Source organism: Otolemur garnettii, unplaced genomic scaffold (genome assembly GCF_000181295.1).
Source record: "Otolemur garnettii isolate 467f Iridium unplaced genomic scaffold, OtoGar3 scaffold00071, whole genome shotgun sequence".
In the NCBI taxonomy this organism is placed as follows: domain Eukaryota; kingdom Metazoa; phylum Chordata; class Mammalia; order Primates; family Galagidae; genus Otolemur; species Otolemur garnettii.
In genome coordinates, this window is record NW_003852466.1 from 6,144,609 (window position 1) to 6,163,931 (window position 19,323).

General features: G+C 39.3%; 1 protein-coding gene across 1 annotated transcript in view; it reads left to right on the forward strand.

The window, feature by feature from the left end:
- The window catches only part of TCEA1 (transcription elongation factor A1), a 59,468-nt gene that overhangs the window by 12,714 nt on the left and 27,431 nt on the right, over positions 1-19,323 (forward strand). Inside the window, exons 2-3 of the mRNA XM_003793696.2 lie at positions 4,148-4,210; positions 14,106-14,211. Coding sequence (XP_003793744.1) covers positions 4,148-4,210; positions 14,106-14,211 — 169 coding nt within the window. The remainder of the gene's footprint in view (positions 1-4,147; positions 4,211-14,105; positions 14,212-19,323) is intronic.

Sequence of the window (19,323 nt, forward strand, 5' to 3'; positions counted from 1 at the left end):
TTTTTTTTTTTTTTTTTTTTTTTTTGAGACAGACACTCTGTTGCCCAGGCTAGAGTGCCATGTCATCAGCCTAGTAACCTCAAACTCCTGGACTCCTGCCTGAGCCTCCCAAGTAGAGTAGTTGGTACTACAGGCCACCTGACACAATGCCTGGCTAATTTTTCTAGGGGTGGGATGGGATTAGTCTTGAACTAATTAGGGGTGGGATGGGATTAGTCTTAAACTCCCGAGATCAAAGAATCCTCTGCCTTGGCCTCCAAGAGTGATAGGATTATGGGCATGAGCCACCATGCATAGCAGGGTTTTCTATCTTGCTCACTGCTGTATCCTTACACAGAGCAGAGGTTGATACATAGCATTGATGAGCTTTTTGTTGAGAGGCAATAGAGTGTAATTTTATAGAATTAATTATAGGGGTAGATCTCACCTTTCCTAGCTATTTTATGACCTTGTGCAAGTTTCTTAACTGGCTTTAATTTCCTCATCTGTAAAATGAAGATAATAGATTACCTGCTTCTATAGGGTTTATTGTGCACATAGAATGAGCTAATGTGTGTGAAGTATTTAATATGATACCTGGCAAGCACATAATAACAAGAAAAGTTTGTTGTCACTGAATTAATATATGATTGGTTATTTTGTTTGTTTGTTTTTATTTTTATTTTTTTTGGAGACAGAGTCTCACTTTGTCACCCTTGGTAGCGTGCTGTGGCATCTACCTAACTCAGAGCAACCTCAAACTCTCAGGTTCAAGTTATCCTCTTGCCTTAGCCTCCCAAGTAGCTGAGACTACAGGACCTTATCTCAAATAAACAAACTTAATGAGAAATCTGGAAATCTTTTAGTTTTCAAAGGTTTTTGGTTTTGGATTTTATAGCTAAGGGGTTGAAGACCTCATTTGCTCACAAAAATGTCATGCATATGGAAATTCTTGTTTAATAATAATTCTTTTTTCTTTTTTCTTTTCTTTCTTTCTTTTCTTTCTTTTCTTTCTTTTCTTTCTTTCTTTCTTTTTTTTGTGAGACAGAATCACTCTGTTGTCCTTAATAGAATGCCATGGTGTCATCATAGCGCTCAGCAACTTTAAACTCTTGAGCTCGAATGATCTTGCTTCAGCTTCCCAAGACGTTGGGACTGCAGGCGCCCACCACACCTGGCTGTTAGAGACAGGGATCTTGCTATTGCTCAAACTTGTCTCAAAATCCTGACCTCAAGCGTTCTACCTGCTTGGCTTCCCAGAGTGCAGGGATTACAGGCACCAGCCACCACACCTGGCCCATTTGTTGAATAATAATTCTTTTTATTTTTTGAGACAGAATCTCATCATGTCGCCCGTGGTAGAGTGCTGTGGTGTCACAGCTCACAGCAACCTCAAACTTTTGGGCTCTAGTGATTCTCTTGCCTCAGCCCTCCAAGTAGCTGGGACTTTAGGCACCCGCCACAATGCCTACTATTTGTTGTTGTTGTTGTTGCAGTTGCATTGTTTTAGCTGGCCAGGGCCAGGTTCGAACCAGCCAGCTAGCCTCAGTGAGCTACAGGCACCGCCCTGAATAATAATTCTAAGTCAGTGTTTTCTGCTCTAACAACATTACACAGTTGTTGCCTCTAAGTACAGAAATTTATAGAATTTTAAAATCAGATAGGATCTTTAAGCAGCAAATCATTAAAATCCTTTATGATCTATTTCCTAATTTCTACTGAATTTAAAGTTTTATTTATGAGATATTTGTTTAAATTAAAATGGTTTATCTCTTCGGTGCCAGAAAAAAAGGTAACACTGTTTGGAGGCACGTCTAATGTCTAATGTCTGGAAATAGTGGAAAAATTACGTGACTGGAAGACTTTACTTGATTTTATATTTAAGAAATATATGATAGGCAAGTGGCTCACGCCTGCAATCCTAGTACTCTTGGAGGCCAAGAAGAGAGGATTGCTTGAAGGCAGGAATTCAAAACCAGCCTGAGTAAGAGTGAGACCCCATCTCTACCAAAAATAGAAAAAATTAACCACGTGTGGGGATGTGCGCCTATAGTTCCAGCTACTTGGGAAGCTGAGGCAAGAGGATCAGGAGTGGCGGTTGCAGTGAGCTAGATGACACCACTACACTCTAGCTGTGGTGACAGTGAGACTCTGTCTCAAAAAAGAAAAGAAAGATAGTAGAACCTCCATAGTAGACCACCTCCCTATATTGACTTCCTCAAGTCCATCTCATTTTCATAGATCAGACATGCATCACATAAAATATCAGTACAGTACACCTAGTGCCTTTAGTTGACCACCTCTATATGTTGACCAGTTTGTAACAATCCCTTAGGTGGCAGCTATAGAGGTTCTACTGTGTATACAGTAGTGCTGTGAGAGTCTTTGTTTCCTTCTTGGTTTGGGGGGGGATAAAGAGTGACGTGCTTTGGGGTTTCTATTCTTCCTGTCTTTCATTAATTTGTAGGGCCTCATTTTCATACTTTGATATTTTAGGAAATAGATGAGTTGTACTTAGCACTAGCCAGATGATTGTTGCAGTGTATTCTCATAGGCAGAATGTCAAACCTAGAGTCAAAACTTACAGATTTTTTTTTTTTTTTGAGACAGAGTTTCTCTACGTCAGTGCCTGTAGCACAGTGGTTATGGCGCCATCCACATGCACCGAGGTTGACGGGTTCAAACCCAGCCCTGGCCTGCTAAACAACAACGACAATTGCAACAAAAAAATAGCTGGGTGTTGTGGCGGGCACCTGTAGTCCCAGCTACTTGGGAGGCTGAAGCAAGAGAATCGCTTAAACCTAAGAGTTTGAGGTTGCTGTGAGCTATGATGCCACAGTACTCTACCGAGGGCAACATAGTGCGACTCTGTCTCAACAACAAAAAAAATACACACATACATACACACACACACATGCATATATATATATAAATACTCTGGTTTCTCTTCAGATCGTATACATCTTTTCACTTTTTACCAAATAGAATACATTAAGTTAATATTAGACTAAATGAAATTTGATTAAGTGAATGTATTAGGTGAACTATACTAAAAGAATATCAGATTGGAATATTTGGCCACAGGCTATAGGTGGTGCTGTTGCTCCTTATCTAATTTTATTTCTCTTAGTGATTTCTGTAATTCTTCTGTAATAAGAGGAGACATATTTTGTTTCCTCTTCATCATCTTGGGAGCTTTTGACTCTAAATGGGAATTGGACAGGCCTGTGAACTTAACATAGATCTTAATTCTGAATTTTCTTTAGATTTGCTCTTTACTATTATGTAAGAACCAGGTAGGCAGATGTCCAAGCAGACCAGTGAGATACAGAGAGACTTCATGAGAATCAAGTCTCCCTCTCCCCCTATACCTGAGCGAATGTTGGAGAGGCTGCAGGATCTGCTGGCCCTCACTGCAACTTCTCAGGGTTGGTTCCTTTCTCAGTCAACTCTTTCCTTTTTTTTGAGACAGTCTCACTTTGTCACCCTTGATAGAGTGCCATGGCGTCACAGTTCACAGCAACTTCAAATTCTCGGTTTATCGATTCTTTTGCCTCAGCCTCCCAAGTAGCCACATCTCCTGGCTGTTTTTTTGTTGCAGTTGTTACTGTTTGACAGGCCCAGGCCAGGTTAATACCCTCCAGCCCTGGTGTATGTGGCAGGTGCCCTAGCCACTGAGCTCCAGGCACTGAGCCTCTCCATAGAGTTGTGAGGTGTGTTACACCACCACAGTAAGAAATTTTATATTTTTACTCATATACACATACTAACAAATAAACAAATCTATTGAAGAGAAACCCTTAGTAAACAATACTGAACCAATTGCTTCATAAGTGCTTGTTATAATGCAGTAAATGGATTTTATGATCTTCTGATAAGTTTTAGTCTCCATTTGAAAGATAGTGTGTATGTATGTGTGTGTGTGTATATATATATATCTTTGTTTTCATATGAGTAAATGAGCCATCATGAGTTAGGGATACAAATTATAAATGTAAATCTTCAATTAAAATGAGCCATCATGAGTTAGGGATACAAATTATAAATGTAAATCTTCAGTTAAAATGAGCCATCATGAGTTATGGATACAAATTATAATGTAAATCTTCGGTTAGACCCCACTTTACTGTCTTGGGAGTTCAATATGAAATTTTATTTTATTTTCTAGGCTGGAGCATTGGATTTGCTGAAGGAACTTAAGAATATTCCCATGACCTTGGAATTATTACAGGTATGCATTTATATGCATCACAGTTTTGAACAGAATTGTCATACAATACTGAAACATCTTCATTCCCAATATAAGTTTTTTGTATTGCCAGTTATGGTATAAATCATTATTAATTTCATTCTTTTTTAAAAAATAGCATAAATCAGTAATCTGTTTAATAACCACTTTAGAAGAATGTTGCCTTTCTCAAGAAGAATACGATTTGAGTCCTTGGCAGTGGACTACTCTTGGCCCTGGTTTGGTCTCCCGGGATTTCTCTTTGGTGCTCTGTCACTGAGAACTGCGGCCACCTGAAGTTAACCTCAGGGCGAGGGTGGCAGGGAGTGACTCCTCTCCCTTTTTAGCATTGGCCAAGCATGTGCAAATTGATGTCTGGTAAAGATTACATAGATTCATTACTGAAATCTTACTCTATTTTTTTTTTTTGGTAGAGACACAGTCTCACTTTATCATTTTCGGTAGAGTGCCACGGTGTCACACAGCTCACAGCAACCTTCAACTTCTGGGCTTAGGCGATTCTCTTTCTCAGCCTCCTGAGTAGCTGGGACTACAGGCACCCGCCACAACGCCCAGCTATTTTTTTGTCGCAGTTTGGCTGGGGCCGGGTTTGAACCTGCCACCCTCCGTATATCGGGCTGGCACCCTACCTACTGAGCCATAGGTGCCGCCTGTATTTTTAAACGTTTTATTGATACAAAATATTTGAATGTATTTGTGGGGTACATGTAATTTTTTTTTTTTTACATGCTTAGACTAAAATGATTGAGTGTATTTGAGGTGTCCCATTTTCTTGAGAAGTATCATTTCAAGTATTGAAGAAAATAATACTTTGTTGTTAACTGTAATTAGCCTACTCTGATCTGGAATGTTGCACTTCTTCCTTCATCTAACTGTTTGCACCAGATAACCACCCTCTTTTCATCTACCACCATCCATCCTTCTCAGCTTCTGTGTCAGTCATTCTGCTTTCTATCTTCATGAGGTCCATTTTTTTAAGTTCTTGCATATTACCGAGAAGAAGCATTATTTGTCTTTCTGTGCCTGACTTATTTCGCTTAACACAGTGACCTCCAGTTCCATCCATATTGCTGCAGATGGCATGATTTCATTCTTTTCTTACAGTTGACGAGTATTCCATTATGTGTGCATACCACATTTTCTTTGTCCATTCATCTGTTGTGTTGGCTCCATATCTTTGCTATTGTGAATAGTGCTACAAGAAGCACAGGGGTGCAAGTGTCCCTCAGATATGCTAATTTTCTTTTCTTTGGATAAATATCCAGTAGTGGGATTATTAGACTGTATTAGTAGTTCTGTTTTTAGGTTTTTGAGAAATCTCCATACTCAGTCTCTGTAGTGGCTGTACTAATTTACATCCCCATTAACAGTGTACATGTGTTCCCTTTCCTCTGCGTCCTCACCAACATCTGTTATTTATTTATTTGTCTTATTAGTAATAGCTGTTCTTACTGGGATAAGATAATATTTCACTGTGGTTTTGATTTGCATGTCTCTGGGATTTAGTGATATTAAACATTGTTTTCATATACCTGTTGGCCATTCGTAAGTCTTCTTTTGAGAGATGTCTACTCATGTTTTTTGCCCATTTTTATTTTTTATTTTTTTTTATTTTTTGAGACAAAGTCTCAAGCTGTTGCTTTGGGTAGAGCGCTGTGCTGTCACAGCTCACAGCAACCTCAAACTCCTGGGCCCAAGCAATTCTTTTGTCTCACCCTCCCAAGTAGCTGGGACTGTAGGCACCCACCATAACACCTAGCCACTTTTTTTTGTTGTTGTTGTTGCCATTGTTGTTTTAGCTGGCCCGGCGGGGTTCTGCCAGCCTCAGTGCATGTGGCTGGTGCCCCACTCACTTAATTACGGGTGCCACCTCTTTGCCCATTTTTAAATAGGGTTGTTGTTTGTTGTTTTAAGTTCCTTGAATGTTCTGGATATTAGTCCCTTATCAGAAGAAGAGTTTGCAAACTTTTTCTCCTGTTCAACAGGTTGTCTCTTCACTCTATTGATTGTTTCTTTTGCTGTCCAGAAGTAAGACAGTCCTATTTGTTTTTATTTTTGTTGCCTTTGTTTTTGAGGTCTTAGCCATCAAATCTTTGCTTAGACTAATGTCCTAAAGTGTTTGCCTGTTTTCTTTTAGTAGTTTTATAGTTTGGGGTCTTATGTTTAATTTTTTCATCCGTCTTGTGTTGATTTTTGTATGTGGTAAGAGATAGCAGTCTACTTTCTTCTACATCTGGATATCCAATTTTCTCAGCACCATTTACTAAAGAGAAGGTCCTTTTCCCAGTGTGTGTTCTTGATGCCTTTGTAAAAAATCAGTTGGCTGTTCCATTGGTCTATATGTCTGTTTTTATAACAATACCCTGCTGTTTTTGAAGTCTTATTTTAATGTTCTATTAGTACTAAAGCATAACATAAATCAAGTCAGAGTTTAGGAACAATGTCTGGGTGGTAGTGGTTCACCTATTCCAGTGACCTGGGAGACTGAGGCAAGAGGATCACTGTAGAGTTCAGAAGTTTGAAGCTGCAGTGAGCTATGTCACTGCAGTCTAGCCTAGGCAACAGCAAGACACTGTCTCTTAAGAAAGAATTTAGCCAGGTGTAGTGACTCATGCCTGTAATACCAGCACTCTGGGGGGCTGAGGCAGGTGGATTACCTGAGCAAGAGTGAGAACTCTGTCTCTAAAACTAGCCAACAACACTTGTAGCTCAGTGGTTAGAGCACTGGCCCCATGCACCAGGGGTGGCAGTGGGCCTGCTTAAAAAATAAAAAATAGTCCATGTATTGTAGATGGATTATTCAATAAAACTAGCTGGGTGTTGTGGCGGGCACTTGTAGTCTTGGATACTTGGGAGGCTAAGGCAAGAGGATCACTTGAGCCCATGAGTTTGAGGTTGCTCTGAGCTATGATGTCATGGCACTCTATTGAGGGTGACAGAGTGAAACTCTGTCTCAAAAAAAGAAAGAAAGAATAATTAGGGAAAGGTGGTAGTTATTTTTTATTTTTTTGAGACAGAGCCTCAAGCTGTCCCCCTGGCTAGAGTGCTGTAGCATCACAGCTCACAGCAACCTCCAACTCTTGGGCTCAAGCAAGTCTCCTGCCTCAGCCTCCCAAGTAGCTGGGACCACAGGCACCGGCCACAACACCCGGCTATTTTTTTGGTTATAGTCGTCATTGTTGTTTGGCGGGCCCGGGCTGGATTCGAACCCACCACCTTAGGTGTATGTGGCTGGTACCTTAGCCACTTGAGCCACAGGTGCTGAGCCCTTATTAATGTTTTAATAGTGCCAGACACAGTGGTTCATGCCTGTAATCCCAGCACTTTGGGAGGCTGAAGTAGGAGGATCTTTTGAGGCCAGGAGCTTGAGACCAGCCTGGGCAGTATAGCAAGACTGTGTCTGTACAAAAAAAAAAAAACCACTGTTTTAATAGGGAGCACTTAGTGCCTTCACGTACACGGTGAAGCTAAAGCCAGGTCTCAAAAGATGAGTAGGTGTGCCAGAAGAGGAAACAGTGTGGAAGCAGTGTGGCGCATTAGAAGTGAGGGTGGAGGAAGAGATAATCACATAGAGAATCGAAGACACAGGCAACGTGGCCTGCAGGGCTTCATATCCAATCCAGCAGTACTCCCATAAGGTATTAGGTGGGAAAATACATGACCAGATTTGCACATTGGAAGAAATGAGAGGCTGGAACCTAAAAGGCCTGTAGACTAATGCATTTATTCACGTGAGGAATGATGAGAGCTTGAACTAAAACGTTAGCAAGAGGAATGGAGAAAAGGGGAATTTATTAATGTTAGACAGCCTGTAACAATTGGTAGCTAATTGGATGGGGAGTGAAGAGGAGGGATTTAGGATGACAAGAATTTTGCCATGGTAACTGGGTAGGTGGTACCATTTAACAGTGTGTGAAAATTCACAAAAGGTGGTGTGAAGGTAGGATTGGGATAAGAAGAAAAGGTGGAGAGTTGAAGAGATAAAGGATAATTTGGGGGTCCATTGGGTTTTGAGGTGCTGGTGCAAATGCCTTATAGGTAGTCAAGTAGCAAAGACTTAGGAAGAGTGTTGTCAAGTAGAACTTTCTGTAGTGATGGAAATGTTTGGTATCAAATGTAAGGCAAATGTTTGTTGCCTAATATGGTGACTGCTAACCCTGTGAAATCTTAAGCACTTGAAATATGACTGAAGAACTGAATTTTAAATTTCATTTAATTAACAAATTTATTTAAGTAGCCCTGCATATAAACTTCTCTAGAGTGTAGGAGAAAGGACAGGTTTAGGAAACATTTGGAAGCTGGTAGCACAGGAGTAGATCCTCTAAGAAGGGTAAACAATGTTAGGCTGTAATGGGGTGGTTAAATCCGATGAAAACTGAAGAGTCCCTTGTAATGGACAATTAGGAATGTGGGAAACTTTCAGCAGAGTGGTAGAATAGAATGCTCATTGGCATGGGTGGAAGGTGAGGAAGTAGCCCGGAAGACAGATGTTGTAATAGATTGGGCTAGTTTTATAAGATTTTGTATATAGTAGATTAATTCATTCAATAATTATTTATTAAGTACGTGTGTGTGCTAGGTATTATTCTACATGCAGAATAGCCCTCTTGGAACTTAATTGAATGGATAGTAACCACAGTTTATTTTTTTTTAAACAGCTTTATTTAAATGTAATTTATATACTATATATTCATGTAAAGTCTATGATTCAGTGATTTTTACTATATTCAAAGAATTCTGGTATCATCACAATTATTAGAACATTTTCATAACATCCCCTCAAAAAAAAACTTGTATTTTTTAGCAGTCACTCCTTTTCCCAACTGGACCACCTCTCTCATTCTAGGCAGCCACTATCTACTTTCTATCTCTATGGATTTGCTTGTTCTGGAGATTTCATGTAAATGGATTCATACAGTGTGGCTTTTTGTGTCTGGCTTTCAGTTAGCATAATGTTTTCAAGGTTCATCTGTGTTGTAATTTATTTCAGAGTTTTAATTCTTTTTATGGCTGAGTAATCTGTTGTATAGATATATAACATTTTGTTGATCTATTTGCCAGTTGATGGACATTGGGGTTTTTCAACTTTTTTGGCTTTTATGAATCATGCTGATATGTGTGTTCATGTACAAGTTAGTATGAACATGTTTTTGTTGCTCTTGGACAAATACCCAGGAGTGGAATTGTTGGGTTATGTGGTAACTCCATGTTTATCATTTCAAGGATCTGCCAGACTTTTCACAGCAGCATTATCATTTTATATTTTCAGCAGCAGTAAATGAGGATTTCATTTTCTGTACATGCTTTTAAACCCTTAACACCTATCTTTGATTACAGTCATTCTGCTGGGTGTGAAATGGCATTTCATTGTGGTTTTGATTACCATTTCCCTAATGTCTAATGATGATGATTTTCTTGTGCTTGCTGGCCATTTCTATATCTTATTTGGAGAAGTGCCTATCCAGATCCTTTGGCCATTTTTAAATTTGGTTGTCTCTTTATTATTGAATTGTAATTTAAGTCCCTTTTTGGTGATAGAATTTGTGAATATTATCTTCCATTTTGTGGAATATTTTATGCCCCTGAGCAGAGTGCAGTAGCTTGGTAGCTCACTGCAACCTCAGACTCTGGCTTGTGGGCATCCCGCTGCCTCAGCTTCCTGAAGCTGCTGAGATCACAGATGCTTGTGCTTGCCCTTGTACCAGGCTGGGTTTTTCCATTTTTTTCATGAGTTGGGGTCTCACTGTCGCTCAGGCGAGTCACAAACTCCTAAGCTCCAGCGATTCTCCCTCAGCCTCCCACAGTGTTGGGATTACAGGCGTGAGCCACCACACTCGGCTTCTTTACTTTCATGATGGTGTTCTTTGAAGCACAGAAATTTTTTTGATGTTGTTTAATTTATCTATTTTTCTTCGGTTGTTTGTGCTTTAGGTATTGTATTTAAAAAACGGTTTCTTAATTCAAGGTCATGAAGATTTACACCTATTCATTTTGAGTTAATTTTTGTGTGTTGAAGAGGTCCAACTTCATTCTTTACATAAGGATGTCTAGTTGTTCTGACCCCATTAGTTGAAAAGAATACTCTTTAATGAATTTTCTTTACATCCTTGTCTGAAATCACTTGACGAAAGTGTAGGGGTTGATCTCGGGAGTCTTAAATCTCGTCTGCTGATCCACATGTCTGCCCTTTCTAGTACTATACTGTCTTGCTTATTCTGTCTTTGGTGCAGTACATTTTGAAATTGGGACTTTTGAGTGCTCCAACTTTATTCTTTTTCAAGATCATTTTGGCTATTTTGGGTTCTTACATTTCCATATGCACTTTAGGATAAGCTTTGTCAATTTCTGCACAAAAGGTGAATGGGATTCTGATAGAGATTGTATTGAATCTGTAGTTTGACCTGATGAGTATTATAGTCTTAATGTTTGTCTTCCAAACCTGTGAATGTGAGAGTTTTTATTTACTTAGGTTGTCTTTAATGCCGTTCACCAATGTTTTATAGTAGTTGTGTTTCTTCTTGTATGTTGTTTTATATACATGTGTGTTTTTACACTTTTTCTGTGTTTTATATTAGCTGTATAGTAGCTATATGTTTTTTACCTTAAGATTTAGTGGCTACCTTCAGATCATCTTGACAAAACTCATGAGTGATCACGAAGGAGATTTTTCTTCTGGAGCACACCAGTCTGCTTGTCTCCTGTGATGTAAACAGTGTCTCTTGATCTCAGTGTTCATTCCTTTCTGCTTTACCATCACTGTGCAGCTGATTCCCTAAGTCTGCTTAGTGCACTCTCCACCTTTCCAAGGTAATGTCTTTCTTACTGTCTACCTAATGTTCTGTGCAAGCCATGGAGAAAGGCACACGTTTTCTCTCCTCAAATTTCACAGTGTATAGTTTGTCTTGAACACTTTTCTTTCTTTTTTGGGGGGGAAGCTCTCTTATTTTTTTAAATAATTAATTACTTATTATTAAATCATAACTTTATACATTGATGCATTTATGGGGTTTAGGATATTGCTTCAATATACAATGTGAAATGTTTACATTGAACCAAGTAACACATCCATCACAGTTATACTCATTTCTTAATAGTTTTGAAATGTACCATTGCATCATGCACATTAGGTGAGGTCCCCCGGAATACCCTCCCTTCTCCCCTCTCCCCACCCCTCTCTCCCCTCTTTCCACCCCTCTCTCCCCTCTTCCCTTCTACTTTATGGACTAGAGTTATGTTTTGCCATTCATATGACTTTGTAGGTGGTTATATATTGATTTCATAGTAGTATCAAGTACATTGGATACTTTTTTTCCATTCTTGGGATGCTTTACTAAGAATATGTTCCAGCTCCATCCAGGTAAACATAAAAGATGTGAAGTCTCCATCTTTTTTTATGGCTGCATAGAACTCCATGGTGTACATATACCACAATTTGTTAATCCATTCATGGGTTGATGGGCACTTGGGCTGTTTCCATGTCTTGACTATTACGAATTGGGCTGCAGTAAACATTCTGGTGCAAATGTCTTTGTTGTAAAATAATTTTTGATCATCTGGGTATGTACCTAGTAGAGGAATTGCATGAACACTTTTCATTAGTCCTACAGTTAAGAAAACTGTTCAGTGCCACAATTCCTAATGTAACTTGAACACAAAAGACTTTTTTATTGCCCAAAAATTACATTGTACAAATCTTAGCATATAGGGTTTAGGAAAATTCCCTAGAAATTTTTACCTAGAGGCAAATCCAGGCTTGGTTTATGCAAGTAAATCAAGATTTATAAACATTTCCTCTGTCTACTTTTTCCATTTCCCCCCAACACCCTACAGAAGGGGAAAAACCTAGCTCAGATCTTTGTTTTTCATTCTACCTGGGCAGCCTCATTTATTATTGACTACAGTCTCTTCCTTAGCATGTTTATTATGGTATTCAATGTATGGGCTTTGTTAGTTGTAAAGTAGGATAATTGTTAACTTTTTAGTAATCAAAACGTCCTCTGATAATTAAAAAGTAGTCACCCAGCAGCACACAATGTATTCGTCTTCTCCTATACCTCTGCTCTTCGCACGTCCTACTAAAACACCATTTTCCCTGCAGTTTGCGTCAATTCAAAGCTTCAGAACTACTGGCTCAGCGCTCATAGCACAGTGGTTACAGCGCCAGCCGTATACACTGAGGGTGGTGGGTTGGAACCTGGCCCGAGCCAGCTAAACAATGATGACAACTGCAACAAAAAATAATGGGGCAAGGCGCCAGCCACGTACACCTAAGGTGGCGGGTTCGAATCCTCAGCCCGGACCCGCCAAACAACAATGACGGCTGCAACCAAAAAATAGCCGGGTGTTGTGGCGGGCGCCTGTGGTCCCAGCTACTTGGGAGGCGGAGGCAGGAGACTCGCTTGAGCCCAGGAGTTGGAGGTTGCTGTGAGCTGTGATGCCACGGCACTCTACCCAGGGGGACAGCTTGAGGCTCTGTCTCAAAAAAAAAAAAATAATAATAATAATAATGGGGCGTTGTGGTGGGCGCCTGTAGTACCAGCTCCTCAGGAGGCTGAGGCAAGAGAATTGCCTGAACCCAAGAGCTGGAGGTCGCTGTTACCGAGGGCAACATAGTGGCCTCTGTCTCAAAGAAAAAAGCTTCATAACTCTCTTAGTAACCCGAGTTATTTCTTGCACTCATTAAAAAAATAGGCTTTTTCCTAGAAAACTTGACTGATTACCCCTAAACAACTTTGGGGCTTTAGGATTTTGAGGTCCCCTTTATCTTTCTGCTGTTGAACCTTATCTGCTTTGCTCAGCTCTCCAAAAGGTACAACATAGGAGACTCCAGCCAAGTACATATTCTAAATTCTAGAACACAACTTATATACAGAATCTGTCTTTTGTTGAGAGGGTTGAATAATTTAGAAGGAAACCTTAAGTATACTTTATTTTTCTTTGTAAAGCTTACAGCAGGGATTCTCTTGTTTTTTTCAGCACTAAGAATTCCTTTGGTAATTTTTTCTTCCATAGACAATTTGTTTTGAAAGATTGTTTACTAACAACCTGAAATTACTAAATAATTTACTATTTTTTTAAATTTATCACCTATAATTGGGCTGTCATAGCTTTTGTGTTCTCTGAGCACAGTTTGAAAACCATTGATGTGCTGGAAAGAACATGGACTTTGGAGGTGGACTGACCTGGATTAAATTCCCAGGTTGCCAATTAGTAACTGGAATGCTAGGCAAATTATTCACTGGACTTTCAATCTCTTCATCTTTAAAAGTAGAGCTAATGATCTCAACTTTGAAGCGTTGTTAAGAGAATTAATGGATGCTCTGAGCATAATCCTGGGCATATAATATTACTGCATTTTGAATTTTATCTGTATTTTGTGAAGTCTTTATTAATATCCGTGATTACGTGTCCAAAGAAAGCCTTTTAAATGTCGGTAAGTGGTAGTTTTTGTTTGGATAGCCTCATTATAAGTTGTTGCTGGTGCTCTATGTAGTAATGTACATGGAAAAAGGCACAGACACAAAGAAGTGCATTTGTTAGTCACCGTTGCTTCAGCCTGCCTTTTATCCACAACATTTTATATCTCAGCCTCACTTTTCCCTTGTGGTAAGACTGAGTTCATTTCGTAGTTAGCCGGCCTTGTTGCAACAGCAAATTGTGTGCTTCTAGAGCTCATTGGTAAGAGCATTGATGACGATGTTTGATCTGAAGATCTATGTATCTTAAGAATATAGTTTGCTATTCTAAGAATTCAAATAATTGAGGTTTCAAAATTCTAAAATGGAAACAGGAATCTGGGAAAGAAGAAAATATGGGTGACGTGCTAAGTTGTTTAAAATAAAATTAGTGTACATAATTTTTTTTTGTTGCCTTGCAGTCCACAAGAATCGGAATGTCAGTTAATGCTATTCGTAAGCAGAGTACAGATGAAGAAGTTACATCGTTAGCAAAGTCTCTCATCAAATCCTGGAAAAAGTTATTAGGTATAATTGATCTTACCTTACATACAATTTTTGATTTCTGGTTTATTCAGTCATTTGGTGGTTGCATTTTTTAATTTTTTTCTCTGCTAAGAATCTAGATGTAATTTAATAAATGCCTTGTATGAAAGGTGATAGGTATTAATTTGATCTGTTATTCTAGTCAGATTTAGCTTTCTTAGGTTTTGATACCTATAACCAGATAAACTCTTAAGAATTTTCTGCCAAGGGAAATGCACATACTTTTTGAAATGGTTTCTGAAATAATTTTTTAACTTAACAGAAAACTTGCAGAATAATGCAAAGAACTCTGTATCTTTTATCGAGATCAATTTTTAATATTTGCCATATGTGTTTTATAATCTTTCTCCGTCTCTCACTTTATATATACACATAAATACACACAAATTGTTTTTTATGAACTATTTGTAAATAGACCGAATAGATCATGTTCTTTTACCCTTTAAAACATTAAGTGTATTTTCCTTAGAGTAATATCATTTTCTTGTGGAACCAGAGTATAGGAAATTTAACATTTACTAACATGTTTAGTTCTGTAATCTGTATACCAGTTTTGTCAGCTGTCCCAACAATGTCCTTTATAGCTTCTTTTTATTTCCTCCCCCAGAACAAGATCCAATTCAGTATCATCTATATAGTTTCCTAATCTGGAACAGTTCTTAACCCTTTCATTGTGTTTTATGGCATGACATTTTGAAGAATATAAACACCTTTTCCCTTTTTTTTTTCCTCTATGGCAGAAGTGTTCTTTCTCATTTTAATACTCACCTGTTTATTTGGGTTCATGATTTCATTTCTTCTTTCTTTCTTTCTTTCTTTTTTTTTTTGAGACAGAATCTTAATTCTGTTGCTCTGAGGTTGAGTGCTGTGGCATCATCATAGCAACTTCAAACTCTGTGGCTCAAGTGATCCTCATGCCTCAGCTTCCTGAGTAGCTGGGACTACAGATGCCTGCCACAGTACCTGGCTAATTTTTCTATTTTTTGGTAGAGACGGGGTCTTCTTGCTCAGACTGGTCTTGAACTCCTGAGCTCAAACAGTGCACCTATCTCTGGCTTTCAGAGTGGTAGGATTATAGGCATGAGCCACCCATTCCTGCCTCATTTCTTCTTTTCATTTGATCTGTGAACCTTCCCTGTTAGTTATGATCTCTCTCAGAAGTTTACTTCATCCTTGTCCTAGGATCCTCGCTATAGGATCCTTGTCCACAGGGTCCTAGCCCAACCAGTATGAATTCCCTTTTTCTAAATCTTACTTTGTTTTTTTGTTGACATACGACAGTGCAGAAAGGTCTCATGTGTCCCTCATCCAGCCATCTCCACTTGGAACATTCCGTCACTCTAGGGCACACTGTCCCAACCAAGACAGTGACGTTGGTACAGTCTAGAGACTTTCTGCCACTTTGATCAGTTTTACACGTGCTAGTTTCTGAGTGTGAGCACATTGCTTCTAGGTGATTTTATCTCATATATGGATTCGTGTAGACACTCATGTGGTGTTTTAAAAATTATCACTTTTGTGAAAATCAGATTTTTATCAAATTGATAAAGGGATTAAACATTAAAGATTAGCATTTTTTGTGTGTTAGGAAATAGGACTCACATATGTTATATAGCATACAGAAAATGACCAGTTACAGTAAATGTAGAGTTGGATTTGGGTTTAAAAGTAAACTAAGAAATGCATTGAGGTCAAAATTTCACAGAGTTTTAATTTCTACTTTGTATACATGAGGGGAATTTATTCGTTTCTTTTTTGTTGTTTTGTTCTGTTTTGTTTTTAAGAGATGGGGATTTTGCTCTGTTGACTAGGCTGTCCTGGATTTCCTGGGCTCAGGCAATCCTCCCGCCTCAGCCTCCCAAAGTGCTGGTCTCATAGATGTGAGCCACTATGTTTGGCTTCCTGCTTTCTTTCCTTTTCTCTTTTCTTTTCTTCTTCTCTTCTCATCTCGTCTCTTCTGGTCTGGTCTTGTCTTGTCTCTTCTCTATTTTATTTTATTGTTCTTTAAAATTTTCTTTATTTTTTTGAGACAGAGTCTCAAGCTGTCGCCCTGGGTAGAGGACCGTGGTGTCACAACTCACTGCAACCTCTAACTCTTGTGCTTAAGCGATTCTCTTGCCTCAGCCTCCCAAGTAGCTAGAACTATAGGCACCTGCCACAATGCCTGGTTATGTTTTGGTTGTACTTGTCATTGTTGTTTGGCAGGCCCAGGCTGGATTCAAACCTGCCAGCTCTGGTATATGTGGCTGGCACCCTAGCCACTGAGCAACAGGCGCCGAGCCTATTTTATTTTATTTTTTATTTAATTTAATTTTAATTTATTTTATTTCAGACAGTCTCACTTTGTTGCCCTTGGTAGAGTGCCATGGTGTCATAGCTCACAGCAACCTCAGACTCCTGGGCTCAAGCAATCCTCTTGCTTCAGTTTTTCATTTTTAGTAGAGATAGGATCTCACTCTTGCTCAGGCTACTCAAGCTCAAAACTGATGCATCTGCCTCGATATGATGGATTGCTAGGATTACAGGGTGAACCACTGCCCCTGGCCTTCCTCCATTATTTTTAAAAGTATATTCCTTATTTTAGGTTGATTTGCTATTTTCTCATGGTTACATCAGGTTGTACATGTACAATTGGAATATTACATAAGCATGTTACATCCCTTTCAAGGAATCATATGCAGAGGCATTGATGATGGTAATTTTGAGAATCCAGTATAAGTGTGTATACACTATAGCAGGGGTCCTCAAACTTTTTAAACAGGAGGCCAGTTCACTGTCCCTCAGACCATTGGAGGACTGGACTGCAGGCCTGGGGACGAGTCGGAAAGAACACCCAGCGGGCCAGATAAATGTCCTAGACAGGCCACATGTGGCCTGCGGGCTATAGTTTGAGTGCGCCTGCTCTATAGTTTATTATTTTTCCTCCCTATAAGTAATAGCCATCCTGTGGGAGACACTTTAAGACCCAAAACTGTCTTGCACCTTATCAGATCTTCCCAATTTTGCATCCATGGATTCTTGCCCGAACCAGTCCTTATAGTAATGGTTGTAAAATGTGATTTTCTGACTCTTTCACTTTAATAATTATAAATGATTACTATAACAAGGAACCTCCTTTTATGCCCAGCTATTTATCTTGTCATTAGTATAGATTCCTGGATTCCTATTTGGTATGATGGATTATAATCCATTACTATTCAGATTTATTTTGATATTTTCATTGTTTCAGGTTTGGCCAGTGGGCACCCCCTCTGTGTTCTTTTGTCCTGTCCTCTTGAGCTTTTTTACCACTTTTTAATATTCTGGAACCACAAAGATGTCTTGTGTTCATCTGTCTTCTGTGCCCCAACAGTGGACTCAGCCATTTTCTTAAACAGCTGTTACTTTATATGGAAGGGAAAACAGGAAAAGTGAATCTTATAAAAAGAAAAACAATTTTTTTTTTTGAGACAGACTCTTACTTTACTGCCTTTAGTGGAGTGCTGTGGTGTCATAGCTCACAGCAACCTCAAACTCTTGCACTCAAGTGATCCTCTTGCTTCAGCCTGCCGAATAGCTGGGACTATAGGCACCCACCACAGTGCCTGGCTATTTTTAGAGATGAGGTCTCACTGTGGCTCAGGCTGGTCTTGAACACGTGAGCTCAGGCAGTGCACCCACCTTGGTCCCCCAGAGTGCTAGGATTACAGGTGTGAGCCACTGTACCAGGCCATAAAATTTCAAAGACAATAATAATAATAATAACAAAAAACCTATTACTTAAAAGGACTTGAAAGCTAGGCATTAAAATTGTAAAGCTGTAGAATTTTAGAAAGCCTAGTCTTAAGGAAATTAAATATAATAATGTATTATCTTATATTGCATTCTGGACCAGAAAAAAAACATGGTAAAGATCAAATTGTCAGAATTTTATAAGGTCTGTAGATTAGTTAATAATATTATATACGTTATTAAGAATTTACTCATTATTTGCTGTGGTTATATAAATAAATGTCTTTATTATTAGGAAACCCACAGTGAAGCATTTAGGGATAAAAGTGTAATGTCTGTTCCTTATTTTCAAATGGTTCAAAAAGAAATGTCTGCATGTGCGTGTGTGTACACATGTGTGTCTGTACATGGGAAATGAAAGAAATGTGTGCATATGTGTGTGTACACATGTGTGTCTGTGCATATGTGTGTGTGTACACGTGTGTGTCTGTACATGGGGAAATGAAAGAAACGTGTCTGCATGTGCGTGTGTGTACACGTGTGTGTCTGTACATGGGGAAATGAAAGAAATGAGAAACCAAATGTGCCAAAATGTTAACTTTGTGTAGAACATATATGGAAGTTCTTTGTACTTTTTTTTTTTTTTTTGGTTAATTGAGACAGAATCTGACTTTGTCACCCTCTGTAGAGTGCTATGGTGTCATAGCTTATAGCAACTTAAAACTCTTGGGCTCAAGTGATTCTCTTGCCTCAGCCTCTTTAGTAGCTGGGACTATAGGCTCCCATCACAACCTGGCTATTTTTTGTTGTTGTTGTTTGTTTAGCAGGCCCAGGCCGGTTCAAACACTCCAGCCCCGGAGAGCATGTGGCCTGCACCCTAACCACTGAGCTATGGGTACCCAGCCTGTACTTCTTTTATTATGTTTGTGCATAAAATAAAAGCCAGCCTGTTTTCCTTCCTTCCTTTCTTTCTTCCTTCCTTTCCTTCCTTCCTTGCAGAGTCTTGCTCTGTCACCCTGGGTAGAGTGCCATGGTGTCAGCCTAGTTCATAGCACCTCAAACTTATGGGCTCAAGTGATCCTCATGCCTCAGTCTCCCAGGTAGCTAGGATTACAGGTGCACAACACCCTGTAAGCTAACTTTTCTATTTTTAGTAGAGACAGAGTCTCTTGCTTAGGCAAATTCTGAGCTTAAGCAGTCTGTCTGGCTCTGCCCCAGACTGCTAGGATTACAGGCATGAACCACTGTGTCTGGTCAAAAGTTTATTGAAATGTCTTCTTTATAAAGATAAATGGAGGCTCGGCGCCTATAGCTCAACCGGCTACGGCGCCAGCCACATACACCTAAGGTGGCGGGTTCGAATCCCCAGCCCGACCCGCCAAA